Source organism: Leptinotarsa decemlineata, unplaced genomic scaffold, assembly GCF_025532065.1.
Source record: "Leptinotarsa decemlineata unplaced genomic scaffold, Ldec_3_MD MMD2_P_RNA_scaffold_9, whole genome shotgun sequence".
NCBI classification, from domain to species: Eukaryota; Metazoa; Arthropoda; class Insecta; order Coleoptera; family Chrysomelidae; genus Leptinotarsa; species Leptinotarsa decemlineata.
In genome coordinates this window covers 4,311,626-4,326,308 of record NW_027412536.1, presented here as the reverse complement: position 1 = coordinate 4,326,308, position 14,683 = coordinate 4,311,626, and the positions used below count along the sequence as shown (strand labels likewise).

The 14,683-nt window shown below is 33.7% G+C and overlaps 2 protein-coding genes across 8 annotated transcripts in view; one reads left to right on the top strand and one right to left on the bottom strand.

Moving 5' to 3' along the window:
- LOC111504576 (equilibrative nucleoside transporter 1) overlaps nt 1-7,313 on the top strand; it is a 72,905-nt gene extending 65,592 nt beyond the window's left edge. For all 5 annotated transcript variants that reach the window (XM_074170485.1, XM_074170482.1, XM_074170486.1 and 2 more), the window contains one exon: nt 6,441-7,313. In XM_074170485.1, coding sequence (XP_074026586.1) covers nt 6,441-6,552 — 112 coding nt within the window. In that variant the 3' untranslated portion in view covers nt 6,553-7,313. The remainder of the gene's footprint in view (nt 1-6,440) is intronic.
- Nucleotides 1-14,683, bottom strand: part of LOC141480477 (uncharacterized) — a 37,219-nt gene that overhangs the window by 6,297 nt on the left and 16,239 nt on the right. The window contains exon 1 of one of the 3 annotated variants that reach the window (XM_074170490.1): nt 5,891-6,127. The exons of 1 other annotated variant lie outside the window; for it this stretch is intronic. In XM_074170490.1, coding sequence (XP_074026591.1) covers nt 5,891-5,918 — 28 coding nt within the window. In that variant the 5' untranslated portion in view covers nt 5,919-6,127. Of the gene's footprint in view, nt 1-5,890; nt 6,128-7,914; nt 8,058-14,683 lie in introns of those variants that run through there. One more of the 3 variants, XM_074170489.1, reaches the window with a different exon arrangement.

The following is a 14,683-nucleotide window of genomic DNA, read 5'->3' as shown; positions in this document are numbered from 1 at the left end:
CACGTAAATAACGTAAAAAGAAAAATGGATAAAAATCCATTCTAATCTTTTTCATAATATCTTCTCTAAATATTACACTTGAAGAGTTTCATGACATAACTTTATTCTTTTTTGGTCAAAAGTCTCCAATGGATGTTCTAAACTTTTTATCATTGACCGAAAGCACGGATGCCTATGTCAACCTGTGAATAGCGTTACGGATCATATCCACGATGCCCATGTCGGTCGCCTCCGCTGAACGAAGCTTTTCAAAGCTGAAGTTGATCAAAACTTACGTCAGGTCAACACTGTCGCAAGAAGGACTTAACAGCCTTTCAACCTTTCAAAACGAGCTGTCTCAGTCAGTTGATCATTTGGACATAGTTAACTCATTCTCCGAAATGAAAGCAGGAAAAGCCCTTGTGTAAATGTATAATAAAAGAGACTATGTACCTATCTTAACAGTTAATAAACTTTTGTTTTGTATGCGCCATTATTAAACTCTGTAATACTGTAATTCTGTTGCTTTATTTTTTTACCCATGAGATATGAAAATTTACCTTAGGTCCGGCGGACGGTGATTCCCGCATTAGCTATTTATTCTGAGAGCACTTGCAATACAAGTGTAAACATCATTGTAACGTCGTGACCCAGAAGCTTTCATCAGTTTATTTAACTAGTTTATTTATTAGTTGGTTTAAGGTACTAGAAAGAGTATTGAACCTATCAAGTCAATCAATAATAAATCAAATTGAGAGACAAATTTAATGTTCTAAAAGGCGTAAAAGTGCAGAAAAACTGTGACCTTAAATGCCCCAGTAGGGGCATAAATGTGAGTCTTGCACACTTGCAACTTTCGCCTTAGGCCGGCCCTGACTATCCTAGTCTAGAAATATAGTTAAGGGCAGAAATTGGCCCTTGAAACAAACTGAAAAAATCATTATGGCCCGAAGGCTTCAAAGTTTGGAGAGAAGGATCTCCATCAGTCCTTGAGGGTGGTGGGAGAGTACACGCACGCTATCGGTATGAAATTCGGGACAGTCAAATGTGCAATGGTACATCTCAAAAGATGACTACGGAGAGGATGTGTAGCCCGTAGATGGAAGCATCCTACACCACATTTGGATGCCGGACAGACGTATACTCACCTCGGGGTGGAACAACCCCGCTTACAAGAGGTAACAGCAGTGAAGGACTCTCTCCGCGGCAAGTATCAGAACAAACTTCGACAGATCTGGTCATTGCAACTATCGGGGAAGAACAAAGTTGCTGCAACAAATATGCTTGCCGTTCCAATCTTACTCTACTCGTTTGGAGTAGTGAAGTGGACTCGGGAGAAGCTGTATCAACTCGACGTAAACACCTGATACATCTCTATAGGTGTTTGCATCCCAAATCGCCCGTTCCACGATTATACACTCCCCGACATCAGGGAGGCCGTGGACTTTTGAGTTTGGAGTGTCTACATGACAGAATGACTGGATATAGCCTGTAAAGTCGTCAGGAGTTCGGATCCCCTTCTCTGCATGGTCCGTGACCATGAAAGATCATAAATTGGAGCATATCTCTTCAGGGCAGCTGCCCGAGCAGCTGATGAACTTGCTTTAGTTTTCGACACTGAACGAGTTGACCACAACTCTGTCACCAAATTGAACCCGTTCAGTAAAAAGCTCATATAAAAGCCACAGAGATCACCTCACTTCTGCTGAAATACAATTCAATAACATTGGAAACCTTGGCTTATCAAAGCGCCTGACTTTCGCTTTGATGGGTATAGAGGTTCCTGACACAAGGTGCAGGGCCTGCCGCGAGTAGCCCGAAACCCTAATGCACTTGCTATCAGCATGTCCAGCATATGCGGTCTCGGCTTATATCCACCGACATAACGCGACCCTGAGAGTGCTATATTACCATCTACTCTTACGGTATTGACGAGACACCGGTGTTACCCTACGCTCCGGGATATATTGAATCCGTTGTGGGGAAAGAGAAGTGCAAAATTTATTGGAACTATTCGTTCCTCATTTCAGGCTCATACAAGCTAATAAATAAGCCTGATGTAGTCCTTTTCGACTACCAGGGCAAGACGACATTTGTCATGGGATTTTCAGCTCCTGGCGAAACAAATAACGTCCGAAAAGAGAAGGAAAAACGGATAAAATATCGATATTTTTTCTTCGATTATTGGAGTCGTTGGTGGAATGATGCCCTCTCTACTCTCGAATCTTAAAATCATACTGGCCTGCCGCACTAAGGCAGAAATCTTAGCCAGGCTCACTTACCCAACGGTGTGAGGAGTGGTCGTTGGTTGATTATGCTGGCGCGCCCACCCGAATGTATCGGGGCTTCGGGGGGATTTATATATATATATATATATATATATATATATATATATATATATATATATATATATATATATATTTAATATTAAATTTCATAAAAAGGATTTGAAGCTTTATATCTTCTATTAATTATCTGCGAGCGCTTTCGACAGCTAGTCGTACTGTCATTTTCTAAGCACTCCTCAAACTGAACTTGTCATCCTTTAGTCTGCCTCTTTATACGTTCCGAACATCTCAACTCAGGTATTTCAGGTATTTTAGGTAACTTTGCCTGTATTTGTACTGCAACAGGTATTCTTTGTGTTAGATCTTCTCTAGGAATGTATATGGTTTTGTTTAATATATTATATATATTTCAGGTACTTTAGGTAAATTTGCCTAAATTTGTACTGCATCAGGTACTATTCTTTGTGTTAGATCTTCTCTAGGAATGTGTATGGTTTTGTTTAATATATTATATATATTTCAGGTACTTTAGGTAAATTTGCCTGTATTTGTACTGCATCAAGTACTACTCTTTGTGTTAGATCTTCTCTAGGAAAATTTACCTAAAGTACCTTAAATACCTGAGTTGAGACGTTCGGACCGTATAAAGAGGCAGACGACAGAATGACAAGTTCAGTTTGAGGAGTGCCTAGAAGATGACAGTACGACCAGCTGTCGAAAGCGCTCGCAGACAATTAATAGAAGATATAAAGCTTCAAATACTTTTTGTAAAATTTAATATTAAAATATACAGTGTGACCCATTTTCAATGGAAACACCCCCTAAAATTTGAAGTTGTGAATCGACTTTATTAATTTTTTTTTTATATGTCAAGTACTAAAAGGTCCACCTTGGGACAGAATTTGAAATGTTTATTAAAGTTTCAGGGCATACTACGATATTTTTTCTTAGTCGAAATTCGGGATTTTTTATTAGCGATTTTTTTATTGAAAAAAATCACTACGCCACTGGATTCAAAGTGCCTCTAAATAGGTGTGGCCACAATTTCATGAAAAAATAATCATTATGTCATAACAAAGTTATGACAACTCAAAAATTCGAAAACTCACACAGCTAACAGTCACAATATATAATTTTTTTTATGATTCCAACAATAAAGTGCCGCCAGATGGAAAAAAAACAAATAGCGTATATATTTTCAATGAAAATAACAGAATTACATTCACACAATTCAACTAACAATGAAGCAAATAATTTTAATAAACGTGACTAATAACTAATTATTGAAATGTTTTGATTCAGTGCAACAATTAATTCTAACTCATATTCTAGTACCCTCTACTAATCCACCACGTATTTCGATACATGTGTCGTAGCGCTTACGAATGTTTCTGATTACGTTCCTTAGTTCTTGAGGGCTAATATCTGCACATACATGTCGAATTCTTGCACAAAGTTCATTTCTATCTCTTGAGCGGTTTTTGTAAACCTTTTGTGTGACAAGTCCCCAAAGAAAAAAGTCCAAAACTGTGAGGTCTGGAGATCTGGGTGGCCACTCTATAAACGGACTACCACGGCCTATCCATCGGTTTGGAAAATGTTCGTTAAGCCATTGCCTCACAGCTCTGCCATAATGAACTGGACACCCATCTAACTGGACAATTAAATTTGATCGTTCATTGATTGGCAGCTCGTGAATAACATCCCAAATCTTTGTGATTGAAAATTCTAGAAACCTCTGCGCATTAATGTTCTCCTCAAAAAAGAAAGGACCAATAATTCGTTCGTTCAATATCCCACACCAGACGTTGATTTTTTGGGAATACTGGCTCTTACAGTTCATTACCCAGTTAGGATTATCCGCTGCCCAATAGCGACAATTCTGTGATGACACTACTCCATTTGTAGTGAAAGTGGCTTCGTCGGTATATAAAATATTTTTTAGGAAATTTCTATTGTTTAAATATTCCCCTTGGGCCCATAAACAATATTCCAGGCGTCTTGTTTCGTCGCCTTCTTGAAGTGAGTAAAAACATTTTGGCTTGAAAGGTTTAATATTCTCCGCCTTGAGACATCTCCGAATAGTTTCTCGTGGAATATTCAAATCTGAAGTGGCATTCATATACTGGCATTAGGATTATTTCCGAAATAATCTAAAATGATTTGATCATTCCTGTCATTTCTCTTTCGTCTTTGTACAGGATTACTTTTTAACATCATTTTTGATACTGCACCAGTTTCATTGAATATTTTATTTATTTTATTTACCGTACCGCAGGTAATACGAGGACGATCTGGATGTCTCTCATTAAATACTCTACAAACCTCTCTAGCACTTCTAACGTCATCTCCCGAAAGGCGTACAATTTCAATTTTCTCTCTTACGCTCAATCTTGCAGCCATGACACAAAATAATTCGAAAAACTGTAAGGTGAATATTGTTGAGAATAGTACACTTAAATCTCTCACAAGTGTCAAACTGTAATATCATTTCCATGGCAACTAAGGTTTAAATTGAAATATTAGGTCTTAGTTTTAGTTAATTTGCATGAAAACTTGAATGTAATTCCGTTATTTTCATTAAAAATATTTACGCTATTTATTTTTTTTTTTTCATTTGGCGTCACTTTATTGTTGAAATCATAAAAAAAATATTCTCATGGCTATATCTATTGATATAGGGTGTTTTTTGTAACTGTTAGGTGTGTGAGTTTTCGAATTTTTGAGTTGTCATAACTTTGTTAATAATGAATATTTTTTCATGAAATTTTGGTCACACTATATATATATATATATATATATATATATATATATATATATATATATATATATATATATATATATATATATATATATATATATATACATATATATAAGAACACTGTATAAAATAATAGTAGAAAGTTTGTACACAATTTTTGTCAAAGATTGAATTTAAATTGACTTGATAGTTGTCAAAATTGATATAACTTTGTTTAACAATTTTGAAAACAAATAGTTGATGTTCATGGAAATATATAGTTATGTTTGATTTATAACAAAATGTCAGAGAAAATTCGTGTTTGACTTAACAAATTGAAAAAAGAAATACATCATGGAAAATTCCCAAAGATGTCACTTATTTTTATTCATGTCTAAATGTAATACATAAGTATATATTGTACTAATATGATTGATATCTATTCGTTTGTTCATAGTATTGGACTCTTTCACAATTTCTATCATTTCAAGAAAAAGTCTTTTTTTGTAATTGTTTTCAATTTGTAGAAAGAATCATACTTTGTTCTAATTTGGAAAATGATTTTTTCTAATACAATGCTCAGTCAAAGCACAAGATTTTTATTGAGCCTTATGTCCCTTTTATGGGAAACAATTCGATCCCTAAATGATCTAGAAGAAGTTTTGTTAGCACAATATGTTAGCACAAAATAAAACAACTATATATTCTTCATTGATTCATATTCCCATTTTATCAAAACAAATTGAAAGCATATTCTCAAAATCCAATCAAAATGTCAAAATTAAAATTACAAACAGAGATATCAAAACCGTTGGAAATCTATAAACTAAACTGGAAGATAAAACAGAATCAATGAAGCAAACTAATATAGTATATAACATACCTTGCAATGATTGTGATTTACAGTACATTGGATAACGAATCCACAGTTCCGGGCAGGCATTTCAGGTTAGCTTCCCAAATTTCGGCAATGGCAATTGTCGGCTGATTGGTCAAACCACCAACACTGACATAAAAACTTGGCAAGTTGACTTGGGTATCACACCAATAAGTGGTTCCACTTATCTCTCGCTTGCGTTCACGCAGTTATTCTTATCAAGTAGGTTGAGTGGAAGAGCGCTGCTTCTCAACTCCGCTTGAGAAAGCACGAACTCTGCCTTTTGTCAGAAATATAAATGTTATATATAAATATATAACATATAAATATAAATGTATATATATATATATATATATATATATATATATATATATATATATATATATAACCACATTTTGTCTTCAATCGAAGACCGCCTGCCCGGTATAAGCTGAAACAGCTGTCTACTGGTGGCTCTTAAATTGAAATCAATGTTTGCGTAATCAGCATAGCTTATTAACAGTTTTTTTACTTCTACTTCAAGTAGAATAGTTGATTTACCTTATTCTTATTTCAGGGTTGCCAAAGAAGAGGAGGTAGAGATGATGTTACTCCTAATTCCAGTAGCCGCTTTTTTCACCACTACTTTATGTTCAGGTTTTAATATCCTTATAACTAATTTCATTTGAATTTTTTTTAAAAAATGTACTTATGTCATAAGTGATAATTAATGGAATAGTTGATGATACCTCAATATCTGATCACTTGAACAATTATCATAAGTGATAATTAATGGAATATTTGATGATACCTGAATATCTGATCACTTGAACATTAACTTTTTGAGTATTGAAACAGTGTGGTGTTAAAATTAGGTATTCTCTTAACATAAATCTCAGGCTGTGATTTTTTCAACGTACACAAATCTCATTATTGATCGATGATAAAACTTTTACATTTAACAGAACAACCGGTGTTTCAATAAACAAATAGAAATTCTTTGCGCATGTCTTCAAGTTTTTATACGTTCATGGAGGGATGTCACACCTACTTCTAATTCATCATGACAATTATGACTTATGTTCAATCATATGAGATGAGCATGTGATTAGAAGGCATGTTTTTTCATCCTGAATAACTAACAAGAGGGTTCACATGTAGCCAATCTGTGATCGACCATACATAAATCGAAAAACAAACTCTGAGTAACATTGAGCAACGAGATTTCCAATTCTTCAGCTGAGTTCGCATGAAGTTAATTCCGGTGAAGAGCCTAGAGTGATCACATGACAGTTCCAGTTCAGTTTTTCTCCTCTTTTTTCTGTCAGAAAGATAGATGCCATTTTAATAATTGGAATATTGGATGATAAAATTTTACATCTTGATTGTTGAATATATTTGAATTTACACTAAAAACCCATCAGAAATAAACAAAAATGAATCTACAGAGCACCTTTTGTTTCATTTGATACCTGCTATTGTTATCCTTTAAAAAACAGAGTGAGTGTTCCAGATCGATGAAGAAACGTAAAGATTTGGAGAAAAAAATGAGTGAGTGTATCACAATGCTTGGAGTCCTGTACAAAAGAAGGAATTCTGGATGGAGACGAAAAAAAGATTGATGTAATCGAAATGCAGAGAAAGAAGAAAATGTACAGAATCCATCAGTTTCCTCGAACATTTAAAGAGATTTTCGCCAACAAATGTTGCTATTGACTTTGCTCTGGAAGGTTTATATATGAGTATTTTTTTCTGTGTACAATATAGTCACTTGTCGTTATATTCTCTATGAATTATCGAATCACAGCATACTTTGTAGACATCCGTACTCCAACAGCTGGCACGAATATAACGATTCTCGCGTGACTACCATTTAACCAAAATCATCAATGAAAAATAGATAATCGAATAGCACCTTTTAGGTGATTTAGTTTACTGTTTATTTCACTGTGCAGATATGTTTTATATTTACAAGTTACAATGTATACTTGATTAAAAAAAACAATTTGAACATGAAGATGAACAGAAAGCACATCTGTTGAAGAATGATTTATTATTATACGCATTAAAGATCGAAACATTCAGAAATTGGCCGTCATCATTTCACAATATAGAGTTGGTGGGTAGTGTTTCTTCGCAATGGAACTGTAAACAGACGCATGCCTCAAATGTTGTGTAAGATTCAACGTGGTATCTAAAACTGAAACTTATTAATCACAGTTCACAAGAAAAGTATAGATTTTTTATCTCACTAGAAATGTGTCACTACATCAAATTTTCACTATGTCGAAATCATACTACGAAATCATATACATCATCATGATACGAATTAAACCGAAGAATTCCTTTGTCGAAAAAATTGAATGCGGAAAAAATAATCATTTTATGTAGACACTACTGTCTTTGATGAATATGAATAATTATTCTGAAGAAAGGTTGGTTGGGTAACAGCATCAATTTTTTCTAAAAAGCAATGGGTTTTTTTGCCGACGTAGGTATTGATAATATAACTATATAACTGATATTTTTCGAAATGAAGAAACTACTTTTCGAGCCCTAAAGAAGAATTTAATCAAATTCGAATCGTCGGTAGGAAAAATATTCATCCTGTTATCCAATGAATACTAATGTTCAATATGTAAATATACAGGGCTTTATACAAAATAAAAAACAATTAGAATTTACCATTAATAAATGGAAACCTATATCATTTTGTCAACAAAAACACATATAACTGAAGAAATTGATTCAAATCAACTTTATATTATGAGATACAAATTTGATGTTTGTTACTCTCAGAGTGAACATACTGGGGGTTTTTTGATATTCGTAAAGCATGAATTTAAATATAAAAGTTTGGTGAATATTTCATATTATGGAAACACTATATCACTAACCATACGCTAGTCATTCTTTACAAAAAATATGAAATTTTTTTCTTGTTTCTTTTAAAAAATTTAAACAATTTTTGGATGAGTGTTTTTGAGAATTGATGTTGTTCCTACGGATTATTTATCTGAAATGTTTGTTTCATTCATTTTGCTCATGTACTATTAATTTATTAGATATTTTTTAACTAGTTGGCAAAAATAAACAGAATTTGTATACTTGTCAAACATAAAAACTACGTCTTGTCATTCAAAGTATTTTCATTCAATAAACTATTAAAACCAAAGGCAATTTCAAAACCCAAACTAACCGGAGTCAGAAACATAAGTGGTTCTTCGATCAGCGTATACGGCTAGCATGGCGAATCCAGCAGAATTGCAAAAAAAATGTAGCTGAATAGTTGCTAATTAGTTGCCAAAACAACGATTTTGTTGCTCTTGCCGATCCCTAAAAATTGCAAATAATGCTATCGTGATATAAAGGTTGCAAGGTAACTCAATAAGTTATATACTTTTCCTTTGATATTCGCAGAAGATTTAGTTACTATTCAGTTGCTAAACCTTGGATATAGCGAAAAAAATTTAATTTTTATTTAAATTTTTTCTGATCTTGCTATCTTGAAACTGGTTTTTTCTGGAATTAAAGATGTTCTAAATTTATTGCTCACAAAGAGTAAACTTAAATACACCTTAAGTATCAGCAACAAAATATTTAAAACCGATCGGCCGATTTTAATTTTTTTTTAATTTTCCTCGTTCTTGCTATCTTGAAACTGGTTTTCCTGGGAAGGAAAAGTGTTTCGAATTTGTTGCTCATCAGGAGGGTACTCAAATATACTCCGAAAATCAGCAACAAAATAGTTGGTCTTGATCGGCTGATTTTCAATATTTTTTTTAATTCTTCCTGTTCTTGCTATATTGAAAGTGTTTCTTTCTGGAATACAGTGTTTTTTGAATTTGCTGCTTACCAGGAGTATACTCACATACACCTTGGGTATCAGCAAGAAAATAGTTGAAACCGATCGGCCGATTTTCAAGTTTTTTTTTTTCATTTTTCTTGTTCTTGCTAACTTGAAACTGGTTTTTCCTTGAGTACAGAGTATTCTAAATTTGTTGCTCAACAGGAGAGTTCTTAAATACACTTGGAGAATCATCAACAAAATACTCTGAACTGTTCGGTTGATATTTTTATTTTTTTCTTTAATTTTCCTAATTTCACTATCTTGATTTTTTTCCCGAATCAAAAGAGCTGTGAATTTTTTGCCAAATTGATAGTACTTAAAGATGTACATGACGAACCAACAACAAAAGAATCTGCCGATCAAGGCCAATTATTTTGTTTGCTGTATTTGAGTTGTTACGATACAATTTTGCTTTGTTATAAATTAAACAATTTATTTATACTTTTAATAATCGGTTAGTTTATTCATTTCCACATGCGAATTTATGTATATTTAAAACCTTTCTAACCCGCCTATGACACCGACTAGGTCGGTAAATAGGTTGTGTTCCTTTTTTTCTCACACCCAAGGACATAAAGATAAGGACGGAAATTTTGGCGAAAAGATATTTTTCGATCGTGAATTGCTGAATGAACTGATTGCATGGTTGAATTATTTCGCTCGTTAACTACCTAGAAGGGATTTTCGAATTTTCAGCCAACTGTGGTTCCTTTTTGATATTGTGAAGTTTGGAGTATTTTGGGACAATATTGGAAACCACCGCTGCAAAAGCAGGATTTTTATAAAAAGGGCAAATAGTCAGTATTTTCTCTCAATTCTCAGAGGACGATCTTTGTCTGTTTTATGTTGGAAACACCCTCGATTATTAGGAGGTTAGTACAGTATTTTCAAACAACCTTGTTCAACTCAGCTATGGAACTCATAATAAATGTTGTCCTTATTGTTCTTACCTTTTGATTACGATGTTGTCATGAGAATATTTTTCTTCAGGGTGTTAGAATATTCCTAAGAAAGGCGTATTTGCATCAGCTTGAATTTGGGATCAGTCTCTTGAAGAAGTTTCCTGATCGTTACCTTTACTAATAATTACCACTGGGAATATTAACAGATTCCTACTACATCCGTATCCACCGATACTGCCGGATCAGTATTCATTCCCTGGCAGCTTACGAAAAAGGAGCACCCGAAAAGCAGCTAAGTTTAGACTAAGTTATTTGAATAAAGAACCCGGTGTTTATTTATTTCCTATAATAAAATGTACAAGTTACCTCATTGAGAGGAGTGGTGTAAGCTTTTACGTGACGTCACATATTAGCACATATTAGCGAATGTATTATGATAGTGGTAATCTAGCAATTGAAGTGAGTAATCGGCAAACAGAAGGGTCACTGTATTTCTTCTTTTTATTATTGTAATAAACTTCCTTAGTCATTGCAAATAGAATTATTACTTTTATGAGAAGTTAAATATTTCAATAGTGGGCTTCCCCAATAACTGGGCAGTTTTCCGATTTTTAACTGGCCAACAAAAATTGGTGGCGCTTCCCCATTTAGTTAAAAATCATTGTTTTTCTTTTAATTAGTTGCACCCACGACTTTGTGCAAACCACTGACCTAGTCGGGCATGTTAGTGGTGTTTTTGATTTTCGGCAACCCTATTGTAAATTTAATTATCTTGTGCAAAAACATCGCGTAGCAGAGTACCCTCCTGATGAGCAACAAATTTAAATCACTTTTCCTTCCCAGGAAAACCAGTTTCAAGATAGCAATGACGAGTAAAATGAAAAAAAAAAATTAAAATTGGCCGATCGGTTTCAACTATTTTGTTGCTGATACCCAAGGTGTATTTGAGTATACTCCTGGTAAGCAACAAATTCAAGAAACACTGTATTCCAGAAAAAACAGTTTCAAGATAGCAAGAAAAGGGAGAATTAAAAAAAAAAAAGATTAAAAATCAGCCGATCAAGACCAACTATTTAGTTTTTTGTGCATTTGAGTACCCTCCTGATGAGCATCAGATTTAAAACACTTTTCTTTCCCTGGAAAAACAGTTTCAAGATAGCAATAACGAGTAAAATGAATGAAAAAATAAAAATTGGCCGGTCGGTTTCAACTATTTTGTTGCTGATACCCAAGGTGTATTTGAGTATACTCCTGGTTAGCAACAAATTCAAGAAACACTGTATTCAAGAAAAAACAGTTTCAAGATAGCAAGAACAGGGAGAATTTAAAAAAATATTAAAAATCAGCCGATCAAGACCAACTATTTTGTTGCTGATTCTCAGAGTGTATTTGAGTACCTTCCTGATGAGCATCAAATTTAAAACACTTTCACTACCCAGGAAAACCAGTTTCAGGATAGCAAGAACGAGTAAAATGAAAAAAATAAATAAAAATTTGACTGCTACGATCACTTGTCTAACTCTTAAATGACATTGTTGAAAAACTTGGCCCCAATTTGCATATGGAATGGGGTAGAAAAGTTATATAATTGAAAAAATTTAAAAATTCAATTACCATCACAGAATTTTTCACATGGCTGAGTGAAACTAGTGAGGAAGTTATATACGTTGTTGGTCCAGAACACGAACAGGACGGAAAGAAGAAGTGCGTTTTTACTACCAGGCAACAAGAAAAAATAGTTTATAAATGTAAATATCGCAAAAAAATGAACATAAAGTTGAAACATGCAAATTTTTCAGGAAACTTGATATTGAAAAACGTTGGGAGTGAGCAAAAGAAAATGAAGTGTGTTTTACTTGTCTTGGATCGTCACATCTCACAAAATTTTGCCAAAGTAAGAAAAAATGTGAAATCGATAGTTGTACTTTCAAACACAACCCACTTTTGCATAAAGTAGTGGAAGATAATTCAGTTGAGGTGGAAGAGCAAGTTAATCATCATGTCAACCATTCCCAGAAGACTGAAATACTGTTAAGAATTGCCCCTGTTGAATTAATCGATCCTGGAGGTGAATTTAATACATTAGCATCCACCCTCTTTGACGAAGCATCCACCATTACCATGATCGATTCTACGCTGGCAGTCGAAATAGGCGCAACAAGTCCATGTGAAACTTTGAGAATCCAATGGACAAATTCATTTACATCCGAAGAGTATAATTCGAAGAAGATATCATTGAAAATACGTGGACTAAGTGAGAGTATTACATTCAACTTGAGTATTGTCTGTACCGTTGACAATTTGTCTCTTCCTGTGCAGTCTGTGGATGTGAAAAATCTATTCAAAAAATTAGATTACATAAGAAAAGTAAAACAATCATCTCTTCATAATGCAAAGCCAAAAATACAAATTGACAGTTTGGGAGTGGAATATTACAAGAAATCACAAAATCCAGATGATATTGGAGCCACAACAATCTTGAAAGAAACTACTAGAAGGATTGATTTAAACAAATGCACAGTAAAAAGTATTTCTTTAAAAGAATATCATAGGTTGCTTTGAAATTTTTATCTCTATTGGAAAAACTATTACTTTATGCCAACATCGCCATGTTCCACCAGAGACAACAAAGAAAACAAATTTCTTGGCCTTTCAACGACATCATTCGTTTGATTATATCATGGCGAAAATGAACTATTTTGAATCAAGAAAATATAATATCATCTCAAAATCCACCACCTATGTGAAGGGAAAAATAAACTGTTTCAAATGGAAAGCAATATCAACTTGATCTGAACACATAGTGTCTGTTTTAGTTCAATACTGTATCCCTTTAAATAACTCAATTCGTTTATAACAAGAGTTTTGTGAATCTACATACAAAACTATATTATGATCGACTGAAAATAACAGGAATTTCAGTTTGAAAAAAATTGTGGTGCTCTGGTCTTTCTATGGTCCTCTTAAGTGAGAGGGGAGCGGGGAATTCCGTTGTAAGCATCGCGTACGCGCCAGTATGTGTTGGAAAGTGATGTTGGTGTGTTGCGATTTTGAGGAGGAAGTGTTTTATGTGTCTGTAGGCAGTGCAATTTCTTTCCGATTATTTTGTATCTACCAAGACTGGGGAGTATTATAATTGGATAAAACTCCGCTATTTCAGTAAGTACCGCGTTGTATACGTAGTACCGAAGAGAAAGTGGTAAACGTTGATGGCAACTCTTAATTTTGCCCTCATTTTGAGAAAATTATACCAATGCTCCGTAATTTTTCACACATGCATTATTACATTTGCCGAGCTCTGCAAGTGTATATTAATTCAAACTGAAAATTGCTCCACGTTCATTCAAATTTGCCAATCCCTTGTTTTGAACATACATTTCATCTTGTTTCAAATAAGAGCATTTTCTCTAAATAAAATTTGATTTTCTCTCAGACCGAATTCATTTTTTATTGGAAGCTATTGGTACTTATAGTTTCGACAATAAATTATAATACAAAAAATGACAAAACAGTCACCAGTAGGTATAAAAAGCTTCTATATGTGACAGCCACTTTCTGATTTCAACATGTAAATATTTGTTAAATTCCGAAACGTCTTTGCTTTCTGTAATCACTTCAGAAATGTTTTTATGTTATTCATTGAATATACCCTACTCAGCTTGAAATTATTTGATAAATTTCCTTTATGAATGTAAGAAATAGGTAGAAATATTACCAAACTCACTAGAGATGAAATATGCATTTCCAAAAACGTGAAAAGAGTGAATACTGTTATTTAAATAGCGAATCATATTCCTTCAAGTATGTTTTTATGATCATGAGTTACATTTTTTTATTGAAACATTTTATATTTTTCATTGATTCTCTAATAATTATTTTGAAAGGCAATTTTTCTGTATAGACTTCTGTCCACTTCGCAGGGATTTGAGGTACGTCTTTTGAATTGATTATCTATTCCTAATCAAATAATGTTAAAGCACCTTTTAACTTGCTAGGAATCGTATGTTAAATAATAAGACCTCAGACAAGCTTAAAATTTTGAGGGTTGTCAGTCGCATGCAAACAACA